This window comes from Bombina bombina, chromosome 3, assembly GCF_027579735.1.
Source record: "Bombina bombina isolate aBomBom1 chromosome 3, aBomBom1.pri, whole genome shotgun sequence".
In the NCBI taxonomy this organism is placed as follows: domain Eukaryota; kingdom Metazoa; phylum Chordata; class Amphibia; order Anura; family Bombinatoridae; genus Bombina; species Bombina bombina.
In genome coordinates, this window is record NC_069501.1 from 1,112,423,960 (window position 1) to 1,112,444,249 (window position 20,290).

At 38.8% G+C, this 20,290-nt stretch overlaps 1 protein-coding gene across 1 annotated transcript in view; it reads right to left on the bottom strand.

Moving 5' to 3' along the window:
• The window catches only part of B3GLCT (beta 3-glucosyltransferase), a 1,048,073-nt gene that overhangs the window by 205,002 nt on the left and 822,781 nt on the right, over positions 1–20,290 (bottom strand). The window contains exon 11 of the mRNA XM_053708467.1: positions 7,358–7,471. Within this exon, the coding sequence (XP_053564442.1) occupies positions 7,358–7,471 (114 nt within the window). The remainder of the gene's footprint in view (positions 1–7,357; positions 7,472–20,290) is intronic.

Sequence of the window (20,290 nt, forward strand, 5' to 3'; positions counted from 1 at the left end):
ATCATAAAGAGACAAGCTCATCTAAAAAAACTTTCAGCTCTACCCTTTTCTCGATCCCATATCGAACTTCGACGCTTGGAGCTTATTAATAGATCCACACCCTCAGACACCACCACAGAACAAATTGCAAAGCTTAGAAAGCACATAGGCCAGTTAGAACTAAAACGCACCCAAGCTAACCTCCTTAAATTGAAACAACTTTTCTATTGTAAGAGCAACAAGGCAGATTCACTTTTAGCCAATAAACTTAAAAATAGGGCAAGCACATCTAGAATTCATCACATTCAATCCGGGAATCAGACTCATAGACTACCCTCACAGATAGGCTCGTGCTTCGAAAATTTTTATTAGAGATTATATAATTTGGAAGGGACATCAGATCATTCATTAGCCACTACTCCAAAAAATCCATGAGTTCCTGGATCGTCTGAAGCGTCTCAGACGAACATCGTGATTCCCTTTACAGCCCCCTTTACAATCAAAGATATAAAAAATGTTATCAAACATTTGAAAGCCTTTAAAGCGCCGGGCCCCGATGGATACCCGGCGATCTTTTATAAAACCTATATCAATGAACTAGCACCTCTGCTTCTCAGGTTTTTAACCAGGCCAAGGAGGAAGGAAAGTTTGCCAGGGAATTTTTAGAAACCATAATAATAACTGTCCCAAAACCCCAAAAAGATCTATCCCTCTGCTCAAGTTATAGGCCAATCTCCTTGATCAACTTAGACGTCAAAATCTACGCCAAACTATTAGCCAATCGTATGTCCGCGCTGCTTCCCCACCTTATTGACTTAGACCAAGTAGGCTTCATACCCAACCGAGAAGGACCTGACAATACCAGGCACTTGATCAGTATCTGTACTGAAACCGCCAGATTGAGGAGGCCATTCTCTGTCATCTCACTTGATACAGAGAAAGTCTTTGATCGCATTCAGTGGAGTTACTTGTGGGAGGTTCTCAGGGCATTCGGCTTCCAGGAAAACACATTGAAAGCTATTCAAGCGCTATACTCTGCCCCCACTACGACGGTTAAAGGTTTAGGATTCCACTCACCCCCTTCCCAATCTCTAACGGCACTAGGCAGGGATGTCCCCTCTCGCCTTTGCTATTTGCTCTGGCAATCGAACCTCTCGCGGAACAAATCAGGTCGGATTGAAGAATAGATGGAGTCACCCTGCATGGCACAAACCACAAGATAGCATTATTTGCCGATGATGTTACAATATTTTCTTCGGACCCGTTATCCTCATTCCCTAGATTAAAAGAAACCCTTGAATCCTTTGGTTATATGTCCCTTTATAAATTAAACCTAGACAAAACGGAAATCTTCACATGGGGCTTGCCCCAAGACGAGGTTGAAACCCTCAAGACCCAATATAAAATTAACTGCGTTGACAGCTTTGTCTCACACTTAGGATTCAAAATTTCAAATAACATACCACAGATGATAAAGGACAACTATCTACCCCTGCTATCTGAATTACGTACACTGAAAGACAGATGGGATTACACTTACATATCATGGATAGGTAGACTAACAGCCCTCAAAATGTCATTCTTGCCCAAAAATACGTACCTTTTTCGGTGTCTTCCAATCAGAGTCTCAGGATGCCAACTGCATCAGTTCCAAAGCGAGTTCACAAAATATATTTGGTAACATAGGACCCCTAGAGTGGCTCATAAAATTTTGCAGAGTCCCCTACACCGTGGAGGGATAGCTTCCCCTTCTATTTTTCGCTACTACGAGGGAGCAATGCTAACACATATTACACAATGGGGGCAATAAAATCACCCAGCAAATGGAAGGTTATAGAACAGGCTTCGTTTCCACACCACACAAACCTACTGGACCTAATCTGGATCCCCCCATGCACGCTGAACCAGGAACATTACAAATCCTATAATACGCGAATGCCTCGCGTTGTGGGACAAAATTAGACATTATCCCCACATTGCCCCGCACCCCTCACTGATTACATCTCTAAACGGCCTGCTCTCAGGTCTACCTGATTCACACCCCCAGAGATTGGCGCAATTAGGAGTGCAAGTAGTCTCGGACCTATGGTCCTCCCCCTCGGCCCCGAGATTCTCCACCCTAAAAGAACTAAAAATTGACTCCCTATCACCCCAATACATGACATTTGAGTATACCAGACTGAGGAGCTTTCTGACCAGTTGGGGTTTTAAACCTGAATTGTCTCGCCCCCGCACATTATGGGAAACTACATGGCAGCAAAGCAAAAGATTATGCAGACCTCTATCTCTGCACTATTCCCTGATAGGTAACACAGACAGCGAAAATAAATTATCTCATTTACTTAAATGGGAATCATACTTAAATACTAATACCCCCCCACAAACATGGCAACTCACCATCACCCTCACCAGAAAGGCCCTACACTGTGTCACTTTGTTTAAAAAGTATTATAAGTTGCTAACACACTGGTACTATATTCCTACAAGACTCAATAAAATGTATGGATCTACTTCACCCCTGTGTTGGCGTAACTGCGGGCGGATAGGGGACACTTTGCACATATGGTAGGATTGCCCTAAACTGACTTCCTTATGGAACACTTGTTTCCGGGCATTATCTGGCCTAGGCATAATGTTCTCCAAATCCCCTCCCAATGCTCTTCTCCACATTGGTATACATACCTTGCCCAAACACCAGGCATATCTATGTATTTACCTTTTAACGGCAACCAAAGCGGCAAAAGCAAAGGCTTGGAAAAGTATGACCCCTCCAAGCTGGCCCATGATATTAAACTCGATGACGTACATCTACACAATGGAAAAAAGTATATTCTACACTCTAAACAAAGCAGACTTCTTTGAACTTATCTGGGCAGACTGGGGCACACATTATGACACTATCTGGACTCCCAACGTCACGACTTAACCATGAGGGTCAACTTTGGGTTGACTATAAATGTCGCTTATAAGGCTGGCCTCCCTTTTCTTTCTCCCCCCCATACCACCCCCTCTTCCCTCCCTCTTCCACTCTTCCCTACCCATACCAAAATGTCATCAGTTATCGCTATGTACAACATATATACTCATAGATGATATTGTTTATCATTTCTAATGTTTATATGCTTGAGTTTTAGGGGCCTGCGCGCCCTACATACTTCCGTTTATACTGATTATTATATCAGTTTATTATATTTGCTTTAATAAAAGTTTTTGAAACTCAAAAAAAAACAACAACTTAACTAACAAAAACCTAAGCTACCCATTGTCCTGAAAAGGGCATTTGTATGGGCAATGCCCTTAAAAGTTCATTTAGCTCTTTTAAAAAAGCCCAAACCCTACCTAATCTAACAAAAAAAAAACAAAAAAAAAAACCTAACACTAATCCCCGACAATCCACTTACAGTTTCTGAAGACCAGATATCCAGGTAGCGAAGTCTTCATCCAGGCGGCGAGGTCTTCATCCATCCCGGCGGCGAGGTCTTCATCCATCCCGGCGGCGCGGAGCGGGTCCATCCTTGAAGAGATCCGGCGTGGAGCGTCCTCTTCATACAGTCACCACCGTACACTGGATCTTTAATGTTAGAATTAGGTTTTTAATTTGGGGGCTTGGTTGGGTGGTGGGTTTTACTGTTGGGGGGTCTTTGTATTTTTTTACAGGTAAAAGAGCTGATTTTTTTTAGTGCAATTCCCTACAAAAGGCCCTTTTAAGGGGCTATTGGTAGTTTATTGTAGGCTATGGTCTTTTATTTTGTTTTTTTTATTTTTATAGGGCTATTAGATTAGGTGTAATTGTTTTTATTTTGGATAATTTCGTTTGTTATTTTTCGTAATTTAGTGTTTCTTATTTTTGTAATTTAGTATTTTTATAATTTTAAACTTATTTTTTTTTTTAGTAGTTTTAGTTTTTTTTAATGTTTAATTTAGTTTATTTAATTGGTAGTTATTTTAATTTTAGTATAATAGTTAGGCTAATTTATAGTTTAAACTTAGTTTCACAGGTAAGTTTTAATTAATTTTTAGATAGGGATATTGTAATTTTAATTTAAAGTTAAGGGGTTGTTAGGTTTTGGGGTTAATAGTTTAATTTCGTTTTTTTGCGATGTGGGGGGCTGGTGGTTTAGGGGTTAATAGGTTTATTTAGTGGCGGCAATGTTGGGGAGCGGCGGAATAGGCGTTAATAGCTTTATTATAGTTCCAGCGATGTTGGAGTGCAGGTAACATGGGTTAATAACTTTATTATAGTGACGGCGATGTCGTGGAGTGGCGAAATAGGGGTTAATAACTTTTTTTAGTGGTGGAGATGCAAGAGGGTGGTGTAATAGGGGTTAATAGGTAGTTTATGGGTGTTAGTGTACTTTGTAACATTTTAGTTATGTTTTGTGAAACATTTTTGTTGCGCAAAACTCATAACTACTGCTCTCAGATAGCGGAATGGATCGTATTGGTATAGGCTGGAATGCAAGCATTTTAGCCTCCCCGTACAACTTGTAATACCAGTGCTATGGAAATCCCACGCAAAAACGTCATTTTTGGAGTGCGGGATTGACGTTGCATTACAGACTAAAATGCTTGCAGAATAGCTATACCGTCAAGACTCGTAATGGCTGCATTACTGTTATTACTCTGAAATGGCCATTTTTTCAGCGTTAAAAACGTAACGCACAACTCGGAATCTAGACGAGAATGAGATGTAGCATGGAAAATTGGGAGGACAAATAAGAAATACTTGAAGGCTGTAATTTTTTTCTATATTGAAAAAAAAAAACTGAGTGAATAAGATATTGAACTCGTCAAAGATGATACTAAATTGTTATTTGCTCCAGCATTTTTCCTTATGCTGAAATTAAATTAATGATGTTGAAATTAAAATTGATGTGGGTTTTGAGTCTCTTAAGATCCAAAATTAAGCTTGTCTTATACAGCAATTAGGAAAGTTTTACTCAGTATTTTTCAATCGTACATATGAAAGAGCAGTATTTTAAGTAAAAAAAAATATCCATGAAAAAGGTTAGGGAGAAGTTATTAAAATTTAAAGTGAAACTTACAGGAATTGCAACAGTTACCTAGGTATTTACTGTTCATTGGTGGAGAGGTACAACACCAAAAGGAAAAGTTGGTTTATTCAGCTCAGTAATATATATTTAAAAGAGAAAAAAAAAACAACATAATACATTTGGAAATAACATATTTTAGATGGAACAAAGAACATTGTTGAGTATCATTTACCTTTACTGCTTGGCAACACAGTTTTAAAAAAAACAACATTTATGCTTATCTAATAAATTATTGTCTTTCATGGTAGTGAGAGTCCAAGAGCCATTACTCTTGGAAATTCAACTCCTGGCCACTAGGAGGAGGCAAAGATATCAAAAACTTCAGAAGCATTTTATCCCTCTCACATCTCTGCTATGCCAGTCTAATGTACAGACGAGAAAAAGGAGAAACCAGAGAAGTAGGAAAGGACACAGCAGGGTTAAATAGGTGCATACTAAACTGGAAAAAAGAGGACAATCTCGTGGACTCTCATCACCATGAAAGATATGAATTTATCAGATAAGCATAAATGTTGTTTTCTTTCATAAGGTCGTGAGAGTCCACAAGCCATTATTCCTGGAAACTAATACCCAAGCTGTGGAGTCCACGAGTAAATGGGTGGGGAAAAGTTAAGGCAGGCACCTAATTACCAACCCCAAGACTGTAGGGCTTTCCTGTTAAAACTATCCCAAAAGAAAAGAGAGTAGAAAAGACCAAGCTGCTTCTGTCCAATCTACACAACAAAAGCCTCCTTTTAAAAAGCCCACAAAGCAGACACTAACCTAGTGAAATGGGCTGTAAAAATTCTGGAAGGAAGTTACTGCTTCCATGAAGTTATACTTAATGACAGCTTTAACCAAGAAGCTAAGTAACGACTGTAGTCTTCTGATCCATACGCGGACAAATAAAATGAACAAGAAACTTTAAAATCCGAAAGAAAAAACAAGCTTATCCTAAAAAATAAGATAAGGACTCTCACAAGAAAAGGAAAACAAACCAGACTTATAAAATATATATATAATATATATGAGCAGGGAAAAATACAGTAGTCAGTGTGGCCAAGCATTCATTTGTTGGTTGGAAATGAAAAAGCAATTCACATCAACCTTAACCTGCTTCTGGTAAGGCAAATAAAATGACAGGGATATCAGAGAGGTGAGAGGGATAAAAAGCCTGTGAAGTTTTTGAGTATCTTTGTCTCCTTCTAGTGGCCAGGAGTTAAATTCCCAGGAGTAATAGTCTGTGAACTCTCACAATCTTAAGAAAGAAAAGTACTACAATGTAACTAAGATATTTCAGACCTTCTGTCCTATTTGTTAAAGGGATAGAAAAGTAAACAACTGAAACACTTGCATGGGTGCATTTCATTTTAAATAAACGCATTTTTGCAATTTACTTCCATTAGCAAAAATGCTTCAAGTAAAAGTTATTACTATTTTTCAGCGGCATATGCACATATCCTGTGAGGGCCCATGCACCAGTGTTCAAGCTCAGAGAGCTATTTGTGATGTGTATTGTCTGTAAAGACTAAATTTGTATCATATAAGCCACTGCTGACTCTCGCTAAGCACTTTCCCGCCTAATTACTAAGCTGGATTTAAGGGATTTTTTTTTCTTTCAAATATATATATATTTTTTAAACTTTTTTTTTTTTTTAAATTCAGATCCCCAAAACGTATGTCGTTGAAAAGGTTAGGCGATTACCTTTCCAACGGTGGGTCTTGGGGGTCTGTAGCTGCTTAGATGCCTGAGATACAGGCTTCTAAGCAGCATGCCCCATTTCCCTCTACTGTCTATTGTATTTTTAAAATAAAGTTGCATGGTGATGTCATCACGTCATTGTGTGTGATGTCACCGTGCAAAACGTGAAGCCCCGGCAATGCCTGTCACTATGCAGGCCAGATCGCAGGGGTAGGAGCCCCCAGATCTCCCTCAAGGTGGGAGAGTGCTACCGACGGCTCTGAGCTGTCGTTAGCACCTGACTGAGACAATTTGCAACGGCTCAGAGCCGTCATTGGCACTCAAGGGGTTAAATACTGGTGCACAGGCTCTCAAGGCAGTGATAAACAGTAATTACTTTTACTTGAAGCATTTTTGCTAGTGCAAGTATATTGCTAAAATGCTTCCATTTTTTATTCCTTTAAACAAATATTGCATCCCAGCTAATGTGTTCTAGTAATATCTCAGTAGTTTTACATTCATACACAACTTGCTAGAAAGCAAAGCTCAAAACAGATAGACTGATCACTGGGGAAATCTCAATGAAAATAGAATTCAAAACAAACTTTCTGTAAAAAAATATTAACAAATTTAAGCATGCTGTTCTTTTAACACAGACTCTTACCTCTTTCAACATTTGGTATTCCTAAATCTGTTGTTGGTATTGTTTGGTCAACATAATCACTATAGTATTCAAACTTTGCCGCTTGCTTTTCCCATGTTTGCTTTACAACAGGTACTGAAAAAAATAAATACAATTTGAACAGAGAAACACTTTATTTGAATTATTAGGGGAGTAGTTTGTGGACAATTTATGGACACAGTTAAAAATTGTTTATTCTTTTCAAAACAGCAGCTTATTATTAGGACCAAATGTTATTGTAAGTATATTCAATGCTTTCAGTGAAAACAGAAATATATTTAATGTACTTTGTTTATGCTCTTTGTGTAATATATTATACCTACTTCTTCATATTCTGGAAAGCTCATTTCACTCACAAAGTGAATGATTCTATATATGTTACATTTAGTGGAAGTCTATTATGACCAATGATTCTATTAAAGGGACAGTCAACACTAGAATTTTTGTTGTTTAAAGATAATCCCTTTATTACCCATTCCCCAGTTTTGCATAACCAACACTGATATAGAAATACACTTTTTACCTCTGTGATTACCTTGTATCTAAACTTCTGCAAACTGCCCCCTTATTTCAGTTCCTTTGACAGACTTGCATTTTAGCCAATCAGTGCTCACTCCATGGTAACTTCACGCGCATGAGCTCAATGTTATCTTTATAAAACACATGAACTAATGCCCTCTAGTGGTCAAAATGCATTCAGATTAGAGGCAGTCTTCAAGGTCTAAGAAATTAGCATATGAACCTCCTAGGTTTAGCTTTCAACTAAGAATACCAAGAGAAAAAAGCAAAATTGGTGATAAAAGTAAATTGGAAAGTTGTTTAAAATTACATGCCCTATTTAAATCATGAAAGTTTTTTTGGACTTGACTGTCCCTTTAGGATTCACAGGAAAATGTACCTTTTTTCAAGAAAGAACAGTGTCCAAAAAACATACCACATCAAAATAAATCATGTTCTATTATATTTATGACAAACTTGTTCAGGCTTAAGAGAATATACATTAACAGTGTTAATATTAATTAGCTAATATTCGTTTCAATGTTTGTTGCACAGATGATCATTACATTAAATTATGTTAAATTATGCAATTAGTTTGTGCATGAATAGCTTAAAGGGACATTAAACACTTTGAGATGGTAATATAAAATGATAAATTGTATACATAAAAAAAAAATTGTAATATACTTTCATTATTTATCTTGTCCCCTTTTCCTGTAATTCCATTCAGAAATTGTGAGCTTTTCAGTTCCTGTTAGAAATAGAAGTTCAGAACACTGTTATATTCCACACAGCCATTGGCTGCACACTCTAGTGACACATTTATAACTGTCCCTAATTGGCCACAGCAGAGAAGGTAACTTAAGTTACAACATGGCAGCTCCCATTGTTTTATAGACACTAAAACTTTACACTTATTTTGCCAATATTTAAACAGCTAATAATACTTTAAAAAATACATCTACATTTTATTCTCAGACTAATCTTTGTTTAAATGCATCATTCTGTCTAGCATTTATTTAGTGTTTAATGCCCCTTTAAGTGCCATTTATATATAACAGATAATGTTATAATATTGCAAAGTATTACACTGCCCCAACCCAGCTACTTGATAATGCCACCCAGCTGGCCACGTTTTCTGTAGAGAACACAGCTTAAACTGTTTTACACTTATCTGTGTCATTGTAAATAGTAAAATGGTTTTGTATTAAAAAATAGTTTTACATTTGCCTTTTAAATTGATTCACCTAATTTATATTATTGGGAACATATTTTTATGTATATTCATTCATTCGAAGACAAAAAAAAAACATCAGTTAATTAAAGGGACATGAAACAAAAAAAAATTATTTCATGATTTAGGTAGAACATACAATTTTATACTACTTTCCAGTTTACTTCTATTATTTAATTTCCTTAATTCTCTTGGTATCATTTGTTGAAGGAGCAGCAATGCACTACTGGTTTATAACTGAACACATGGGTGAACCAATGCCAATTGGTATATATATAAATCCACCAATCAGCAGTTAAAACCTAGGTTATTTTCTACTCCTGAGCTTTTCTAGATAAACCTTTCTGCAAAGTATAAGAGAAGGAAGCAAACTAAATAATATAAGCAAATTGGAAAGTTGTTTAAAATGATATGCTCTGTCTAAATCATATCTAATTATTACTTTACTGTCTCTTTAAGAGAAGAAAGACAACGCCAATTAGATTGCTGGTGCTGAATCGTAAAAACCCATACATGTATGGTAGAACTTTAGTTACTGAACAATGAAGTTCAAACACATACATGCAGTTTATCAAGTATATTCTGTGATCAACTAAACATGTTATCAACTACGTATCTGATATTGTAATCTATTTCAAGAACTTAGCACAATACAAATGTCAGGAGAATAATATATATGCAAAACTACTCCTTAGCGGAAAAAAATATATATTACATTGGTTGCATTATTTTCAAAGATTTAGCGATGGACCCACAGCATTGTTTGTTAATTCTCCAATAGCCTATACCAAAGGTATAAACATTTCCAACATTTTTAAAACTATTAAGAAACACTAATCCAAAACACTGGCCTTATGTACCATTTCAGCATTTAAACAACTACAGAAGTTCTCCATCACTCTGACCTTGCTCATCCATACATTCTAGAGATGGTTGTTTCCATTGTGGGAGCAGGGACGTTCTCACAAAAGTATTCTTTCTATATGCCATTTCTGAAAAGGCACATTTATGAATTGAACTGCGGTCCAACATTTAATCTTCACTGATGACAACAAATCTCTTACACCTAGAGTTAACATACCATCTGAATAGCCAATAACCACACTGGAATTTTCATATTTAATTTTGTAATCTCTTATATCGCTGGATCAAAGAGTAGAAAGGCTGAAACTCTTCAGACAGTTTTTGTCAAATACTTTGGTGTCTGAAAGTCCCACCTTCAGACCAAAGGCCTAGCTTTAGTCACATGCTAAAAAGGTGGTAGTGCTACCACAGTCTTGATACCCCGTAAAGGTCAGTACTGTACCTGGAGAAGCTGACGGAGTTAGTGTAGGGTGGAGCAGTATCTGGATTTAGGAGGATGCAGAGCTCAGTTGTATATAGGTTTTGATGTATGGATAAATAGTACTATTTGTAAGACAACATAAATGACCCTGAGGCAGATAGTGCAACACAATTTTAATGAAGGCCACTGAAAACACAATTTAAAACTTAGTTTTGCATTTGTAATGTTCCCTATCCTGTTATGACCTTGGCCTGAATTTTGTCTGCCTCGTTGCTGAGGTGTTAGTTCTGGACTGATTACTTGTCTCCAGATCTTTGGAACTGTATTTTGGATCTTCCTGATGGTTCTCCCTTGTGCTTCATGGCCAAGCTACAGACTCATTTTCTGGATCCTGACCTAGGATTGTATCTTGACATCTTCCACTGGTATTGTCACCAGGTTCCTTATTGTTTATATGGCTGAAAACCCTGTTTGTTTCTGACTTTGGGTTCCTGTCCATACGAATACTTGCAAATCCAGTAAGCAAACAATTTACTTATACCATTACACCAAAAACATTCCACCAACTCACTACCAAATATTCCATAAACTAAGAAGAACTTGAATTGGGCTTTCATTTTTTCTATGTAATAACAAATATATGTAAAAACAAGTTATTTTTGTTACTGCTGCACTAAGGTGTGTTGTACGTTTAAGAAGGCCTGATAATAGTAGTCCTGATAAGCTCTCTGTTTGCAGCATGATGCTGTTTGTGTATTAAGTGTTCTGAATACCTTTTACTCTGGCAATGTATTTGGATTTACTGGTTTGACTTTTGTAAACCTGACTTTGCTTTTGCATTGCCGCTCTACAAATACCTGATAATAATAATAATTAACCTCTTAGTGGCTTGGTAATTTGGCTTTAGCTTGCTTTTTGGACTTGGCATCTGTTTACTAATTTTGTGATGCTTTTCCATGTGTGGCTTAGACCTGGATTGTCTGACTAGTGCCTTAATGCCTTGGATGCCTCTTTTAAAGATCTGCATTAAAGTTAACTATGCAAGCTAGTCTTCATCTGGATAGAGAGACTAACCTTTGACTAAGGAATGTTTTCCTTTGGAATTTAGAATGATTCATTTACAGTTACTTTCAAGTACTTATTTGTTCTTTTACTTTATAGGTGCTGATTTAAGTACCAGAGAGTGTTCAGCTACTAAGTTTGATCTCATTGCTTTCTTAACCCTAATCCCCAGAAGGTTTGGGTGCTCTATCCTGTAAGTCGAATTTGGCTGCACTAATTCCAAAGTTAGGATTAAGCATGCTAATCTCTACCTCTTCCAGTCAGCCTGCATTAGGGGGTGTGTTAAATTACACTTGCACATGCAAGGCTGCACTTTAATTTAAAAGATCTTTCAGCGGGTTAGCACTTGCTCTAAATTCAAAATTAAATGGTATCAATATACAATATAATGATATCACACGCTGTCCTATAAATTCCTCTGAAACCCTCCTGAATTTGCTTGGTTATTCTAATGACAAGTCATTAGTATCCCCAACTCAGAGATACCCTTTTTGGTGTCCATGGCCCTCCAGTACTTCCTAACTGCTTCCAGCCCTTTGTTTCCTGTCACCTGGCCCCGTGACCTCTGACTTCCCATGTTGGCTTTGAACTTGCTAACTCCTTTTGCCTGATTGGACTGATTCTTGCTTGACACTGGCCTAGACTTTGATTATTCTTTGCTTTAACCCTGCTGATTTGATGTCTGGCAGACTGTCTATTTGTTGCTGTCCTTGGCCTTCCACTGACTTTGCCTGCGGCCGCTAACATCCTGTTGCTCCTTTGATTGATTGATCTTCTGGATTGAACCTTGGCTGCCTCCTCACTTTGGATCTTTCCTGGAACTGCTTTCTAGCCCTTATGTCTACTTGTTCCATTTTAGGTTTCCTACAAAAGGAGCATGTGAGACAGTACTATATACCTTCAAGTGGATTTTTACTAAGCAACTTTCAGTAAAACCGTATACCTCTTTTGTAAAATTATGTCTAGTAGCCTTTTATAATGGACAATCTAAAATACTTTTCGGATGCATCTTGAATAACCATACCTGGAGCAGAGTGACGTCACCAGTTTCACAAGACTGTCGATGATCGCTGAGCCAGCTCGACGCTGTAAGCAAATCGAGTATAAGCACAAGCTTAAAGGGACACTGAACCCAAATGTTTTCTTTCGTGATTCAGATAGAGCATGATATTTTAAGCAACTTTCTAATTTATTCCTTTAATCAAATTTTCTTCATTCTCTTGGTATCTTTATTTGAAATACAAGAATGTAAGTTTAGATGCCAGACCATTTTTGGTGAACAACCTGGGTTGTTCTTGCTGATTGGTGGATAAATTCATCAACCAATAAAAAAGTGCGGTCCAGAGTTCTGAACCAAAAAAAGAAGCTTAGATGCCTTCTTTTTCACATAAAGATAGCAAGTGAACAAAGAAAAATTGATAATAGGAGTAAATTAGAAAGTTGCTTAAAATTGCATGCTCTGTCTGAATCACAAAAGAAAAAAATTGGGTTTAGTGTCCCTTTAAGGGCTACCGGTAAGGATATAAGTATATCATCCTAGCTAGATTATCGTTAAGGGCAGGACTGCCTAATAATTGTATTATTTTTTTTCTCTATCCTTTTAATAAGAGTAATTATCACCGAACTTTTACGCATTTATTTATTTTGCTTCTATATTCAACATATTTTATAGTTGTATGAATGGTACCACATTGAAATTTTAAGGGAGACGTCACTGTTCTTATTGAATGTATTTTGTTTTATTTATTAAATTAATATATTTCCTGGTTTGTCCTTCTAGGTATCCGTGCTTTTTTAGAGCTCCCTCTCTACTGTGTTTTTCTGTATCTGATTCTTGATTTGTCTTTTGGGAAGGGATAGATTGAGGGGGATATTAGGATCTTTTTTACTTCGTGTCTCTGTTTCTATTTTTGTATTCTTCTTGTGCCCCAAATAGGTACCTCACACCCTCCTTTCATGTCTGTTACAACCACTTTCAGTACCCAGACAACTACAGACTTCTTAGTGGAGGTATATGCTATAACTTTATGTTTTTAAAAGGATGGAATAAAATGTTAACATTTTAACTTATTCAGCTATATTCAGGGCTAGATTACAAATGGAGTGCGATATTGCACGGAAATGTCAGCAACATTAATGTTGGTTCTCTTATAGTTGGTTTATCACTATTTGATTGTTGTTATTTGTATTTAACAGTCAGCCTTAGGCGCCACTGACTCCCTTTGTTTTTGCACGGAAATGTGCTCTGGTATTACAATTGCGACTCAATGGGAACACAACCTCACATTCGCATTGCCTGGAAGCCAAGCACTCACGAGAGTGCGCTTTCCTAGGTTTCTTCCCGACAGACACGACAAACCACGTAGTGCAGCGCAGGTGGCAAGTCACGCAGAATTGTGCAGCAATTAATATATATGTATATGCTTATATTCATATATATTAATGTTTTTATGTGTATATACAAATATTAACACATAAATATACTGTATATGTATACAAGCATATACATATATATATATTTATATTGAAAACACAGTCCCCTATTGACATCCATGTAAAGGCACTTTCAGTGCTGTTTTTTTCTAACACCTCACATCCCCTCACTTTAATCCCTTTATAACTGCTTTGTGCAGTTTTTTTACTAAAAAATAAAGATGCTCATATTTTTATTTAATATTACTTTACTTCATATAGAGCATACAATTGGGGCAACTTTTTTTTACCAACTAGAGATCTGATCTCTGGTTAATGATTTATAGTGCAAAGTGAAGCCTCAAACTCGTGGTCACATTAACCAGCGACAGCTGGTTATTTAATGTGCATCATAAACAGGCAAAGTTGCCCCTATACAGGCGCACTTTAAGATAGCGCTCCACTCGTAATCTGGCCCTCAGTGTTTTCACTGTGCATCTTTTGTTTATTTGATTATACAATCATTTGAGTGGTGGTTTTTAAAACAAGCTCATTTTATTTCTTATAAATTATAATTTTACTCCAAGGCATACCCATTGACATTGAAATATACTGTAGAACAGTGACAGAAACAATTCAAAGGTTCTGTAAATTCTTGGGTGCCACCATTTGCTTGTCCTCAGGGAACTAATGACCAGTACAAAAGAATTAATGAAAAATTGTTTAATTATTTTCAGTCAATACTATTTAGGAGTGAAACAACTATACCCCAGATCAGAGTGATGCAACATAGATACTTATTATATCCTACAGTGTCTTTACCGATTATTCATAGACAAATGGAACTACCTCTACTTTTCCCTCTCTAAGTCATATCCCTATGCAAGATTGAGCATATACTGAACTACAAACATGAAATGATTCAATTACAAATCTTGGTGATCTAGAAGGTATATTCTGTTGTGGAAAGATATTAGGTGCCAGCCCATGACATTGATGCTGTCTACGGATTATTTTTCCGTCACTCTGTCAAGTTCCTTTAGTCAATCCTTTGATCAACTGGTTCCAGACATCAAACCAGGTAATTTCTAATTAATTTATATTGCTATCTTATATAATAAAAGGCCAGGTATGTTTGTCAGATGCAGTCATGCGCAGTAGAGACTGCAGAGGACAAACATACCTGGCCTTGATGAGCAGAGGAGTGCGCACTGCGGAAGCTGCCTGGTCGGGGCGTGACTGGGCGTGCCGTGATGGGGGCGTGGCGTGACCGGACGTACTGTTATGGGGACGTGGCCTTGCGGGTGTGGCAAGGGGGCGTGGCCTAGTGGGTGTGCGTTTAAAGGGGCGTGGTCAGCGGGAGAGAGGTGGGAGAGACCAAAAGAGAGGAGGGAAATATAGAAAGCGAGCAAAAGAGGGGGGAAGAGGGAGAGAGAGAGAGTAAAAGAGGGGGGGGAGAGAAAGCAAAAGAGGGGGGGAGAGAGAGAGAGAGAGAAAGAGAGAGCAAAAGAGGTGAGAGAGAGCAAAAGAGGAGGGGAGAGAAAGAGGAGGAGAGAGAGAGAGCAAAAGAGGGGGAAGAGAAAGAGGAGGAGAGAGAGAGAGCAAAAGAGGGGGAAGAGAGCTCAAAAGAGAGGGGGGAGAGAGAGAGAGTGCAAAAGAGAGGGGGGAGAGAGAGAGCTCAAAAGAGAGGGAGAGAGAGAGCTCAAAAGAGAGGGGGGAGAGATTGAGCTCAAAAGAGAGGGGGAGAGAGAGAGCGCAAAAGAGAGGGGGAGAGAGAGAGCGCAAAAGAGAGGGGGAGAGAGAGAGCGCAAAAGAGGGGGAGAGAGCGCAAAAGAGGGGGAGAGAGCGCAAAAGAGAGAGGGGAGAGAGCGCTCAAAAGAGAGAGGGGAGAGAGAGCGCTCAAAAGAGAGAGGGGAGAGAGAGCGCTCAAAAGAGAGAGGGGAGAGAGAGAAAGCTCAAAAGAGAGGGGGAGAGAGAGAGCTCAAAAGAGAGGGGGGGGAGAGAGCGCAAGAGAGGGGGGGGAGAGAGCGCAAAAGAGGGGGAGAGAGAGAGAGCACAAAAGAGGGGGAGAGAGAGCTCAAAAGAGAGGGGGGAGAGAGCGCAAAATAGGGAAAAAGAGAGAGTGCAAAAGAGGGGGAGAGAGAGCACAAAAGAGGGGGAGAGAGAGAGTGCAAAAGAGAGGGAGAGAGAGCTCAAAAGAGAGGGGGGGAGAGAGAGTGCAAAAGAGAGGGGGGAGAGAGAGTGCTCAAAAGAGAGGGGGGAGAGAGAGAGCTCAAAAGAGAGGGGGGAGAGAGAGAGTTCAAAAGAGAGGGGGGAGAGAGAGCAAAAGAGAGGGAGAGAGAGGAGAGAGCGCAAAAGAGAGGGAGAGAGAGCTCAAAAGAGAGGGGGGAGTGAGAGCTCAAAAGAGAGGGGGGAGAGTGCAAAAGAGAAGGGGGAGAGAGCTCAAAAGAGGGAGAGAGAGCGCAAAAGAGAGGGGGGAGAGAGCGCAAAAGAGAGGGAGAGAGCGCTCAAAAAGAGAAGGGGGAGAGAGAGAGCAAAAGAGAAGGGGGAGAGAGAGCGCAAAAGAGGGAGAGAGATAGCGCAAAAGAGAAGTGGAGAGAGTGCAAAAGAGAGGGGGAGAGAGCGTAAAAGAGAGGGGGGAGAGAGCGCAAAGGAGAGGGGGGAGAGCGCAAAGGAGAGGGGGTAGAGAGAGAGCGCAAAAGAGGGGGAGAGAGATCAAAAAGAGGGGGAGAGAGAGTAAAAGAGGGGGGAGAGAGCAAAATAGGGGAGAGAGCAAAATAGGGGAGAGAGCAAAAGAGGGGGGAGAGAGAGCAAAATAGGGGATAAAGAGAGCAAAATAGGGGATAAAGAGAGCAAAATAGCGGAGAGAGAGAGCAAAAGAGGGGGAGAGAGCAAAAGAGGGGGGAGAGAGCAAAAGAGGGGGGAGAGAGAGAGAGAGCAAAAGAGGGGGGAGAGAGAGATAGAGCAAAAGAGGGGGGAGAGAAAGCAAAAGAGGGGGAATAGAGAGTGCAAAATAGGGGGGAGAGAGAGAGCTCAAAAGAGAGGGGGGAGAGAGAGAGCACAAAATAGAGGGGGAGAGAGAGGGAGCAAGGGTTTCAACCGTGGTACTTAAAAAAAATTGGCCCGTGTACACGGGTTATAGGACTAGTATATTAATGATTGTCCTAAAATGTTGGGAGAGAAGTTGCTGTGTGAGGCAGAAAGAATAATCTTGTACTTATGTGCTGTGACTGCGAGAAGAGGGTGATATAAGGTTTGACATTGCATCGTCATTTGTAAAGGGAGAAAAACAGATATGAGTAGTCGGAACACAATTTGAATTAAGAACGTCTGAATTCTGAGGATGATACAAAGTCACAGAGTACTACTCTTGAAAAAAAAAAGTGTCAGGGTTTTTTCCCTCCTTTGTTTGCCATGTGCTGCTGGCAGCCATTTTACTCACCTCTCTTGCTGACTCTGGTGCATACTGTGTGATGCTGCTCATTTCCTGCACTTCTTTTTATGGCCAGACTGGTGTTCATCATCAGTGTGAGACAGGATACAGTCTCAGAATTGTGCTGTCATCACTTATTATTTAAAGGGCCTCTGTTCAGTATGCTTTGCCCTAGCATTGTCTCAGACCTGTTTGTGAGAGCTCCTGTGTATTATCTGGCTGTCTGACGTCCCTCCTGGTTCCTAATTCCTGGCTTGTTCCTGACTCTGCTGTTCTCCTTGTTCCTGATTCCGGCTCCTCTGGCTACTCGCTTTGGCTCCTGACTCGGCTCGTCTGACTATTCGCTTTGGCTCCTGACTCGGCTCGTCTGACTACCAGCTCTGGTTTTGATTCCTGGCTTGTTATTTGTTTTGTGGACTTTTTATTATTTTTTGCTATTAATAAAGGTGTGATTATTTTTGCACTTTTCGTCTCAGTCTGATTCCTGGCACCCTGACAAAAAGTTAGCAAAAACTTTCCTGGATGCAGTGTGTGGTAAGAATTGTAGCTCAGAACAGTGAATACAGGAACCCTTTTGTGGCTACATTAAAATAAATAACGCTTGTAGTCTAGCTTACTCCTAGCTCTTATCAGGGTTATTTATGTGGAATGCTTGCTGCTTTTTTATGGGGATTTGGGCCAGGAATATATAGATTACAAATACATGTCAATTTTCACAGGCCATGATATATGGATATATAGAGGTGATTGGGGTGTGTACTCATGGCAATAAACTCAATGCAATGTGTACCCTATGATGATGGATGGAAAAGAGAGACCAAGATTAAAGTTTACATGTACAAAATAATAAAAATAAGATTTGGGCATGCTGACCTCCTAGTTGCAGGTATGAAAGAAGAGGCAACCTATACATCAGGACACTATGTCTTGCTGGTGAATCCCGAATCCCAACATATTTAGAAAGGGTGTGATGCAAACTTTGTGGTTGACAGGACCCATACAGTTCACATGCATAGCACACAGAGTGGTCAGAAATTTGCAGATTTGTATCATAGACAAGAGTCGCATCCACTAGTTAATAGTAAAAGATGAGATCACAGTTCTAAAGAATGTGCCTTTTCCGAATACAGAAACTTTAAAAGAAAGAAAGATCTGGAAGCTTAGATAAGTGGGCAGGAGTAGGAGTGTCTACTGTATATCTAAATGCTCTGCATTTCAAGTGGTAGTATGATAGTGGCCCAGTATTTTCCTCTTCATGTGCTTTCATAAGGAATATCAGAGAAACACAAGTAGGCCACAGATTTACAGAAAATCAGTTCAGAGGATGATTAAATGCAACCCATTTAACAACAGATTGGCAATATATATCACTCCCTGAAATATCATAAAAGAGATAAAAAGGATCTAGAAAGATAAATGATTATCTATATATATATATATATATATATATATATAAACATTTTAAGAGAAAAGGGAATGCTGGATAAGCAATGTTAACCTTTGATGACATGTGGGTATTGCAGACAATTACTATTTTAATATGAATAGTTGATAAGACCAATTAAGCACTTCAATTGAAAAGATCTACATCCATAGTAAATGTTTTAAAATTATATAAAACATCAATGCCACTGGCACAAATTGAATATTTTGTAATATTATAAACTTTTCTTGAATATATTGCCTGTTCTGCTTAGCTTTGGTGATTCAAATGTCAGATATAAATGAGGTTGTACACTGCAGCATGTAACAGAATCAGGCAAATTGCAGCACATCTAAGTATGTAGTATACACCCTCCATGGAAAAAACTTCATTTAAATATGTAAATTAAGCGACAACAACAACAAAATATTCCTAACCGATAAATTAATTTCTTTCATGGTGGCGAGAGTTCAAAATTCATTACTCCTGAAATTCACCTCCTGCCCACTAGGAGGAGACAATGCTTCACAAAACTCCAAGAGCGCTTAATCCCTCTTACCTCTCTTGTATGCTAGTCTGAGGTATAGCCAAGCAAGGAAAAGTATAAAAGTAGGAAAGAACAAACCATGGAAAAGGAGGTGCAAACTAGAACTGCTGGCAGAATTTTATTTTTTTTAATTTTTGGATGGGGCTCCTGGACGCTCACCACAATGAAAGAAAGAAAGAAATTTATCATTGGGTAAGAATAAACTTTGTTTTCTTTCATAAGGTGGTGAGAATTGACGATCCATTGCTTCTGGGAACAAATACCCGAAGCTGTGGAGTCCACAAGTAATTTTGGGCAGGAGATCTTTTTTAAAAAGGCAGGCATCTAATTTCCAGACACTGCCTGGTGCACTTTCCTACCAAAAGTCACTTCAGAAGAAGGAAAAAAATCAAAGTGGTTTTAGTAATGATATGCAAGGATGACCATGTTGCTGCCTTGCACATTTGTTCAATAGAAGCCTCAGTTTTAAAAGCCGAAGAAGTGAAAAGTTATCACATGGATGGGCTGTAGCCTTATGAATCAAGAGTTTTAGCCAAGAAGCCAAAGTAATGGCAGTGACCATCTAGACTCTGTGTGGACCAGAGAAATTAATGAACAATTTAGAGGACTGTCTAAAATCCTTTGTAGCCTGTAAGTAGAATATTAAAGCTTTCACTACATCTAGATTAGAAGCCTTCTTCAGATTTCTGAGGATTAGGACACAGACAGGGAACTACAATTTCCCTATTAATGTTCTACTTTGGTAAAAAGACAAACCTAATCCTTAAAGGGACACTGAACCCAATTTTTTTCTTTTGTGTTTCGGATAGAGCATGCAATTTTAAGCAACTTTCTAATTTACTCATAGTATCATTTTTTCTTCGTTCACTTGCTATCTTTATTTGAAAAAGAAGGCATCTAAGCTTCTTTTTTGTTTCAGGACTGTGGACAGCACTTTTTTTATTGGTGGATGAATTTATCCACCACTCAGCAAGAATAACCCAGGGTTTTCACCAAAAATGGGCCAGCATCTAAACTTACA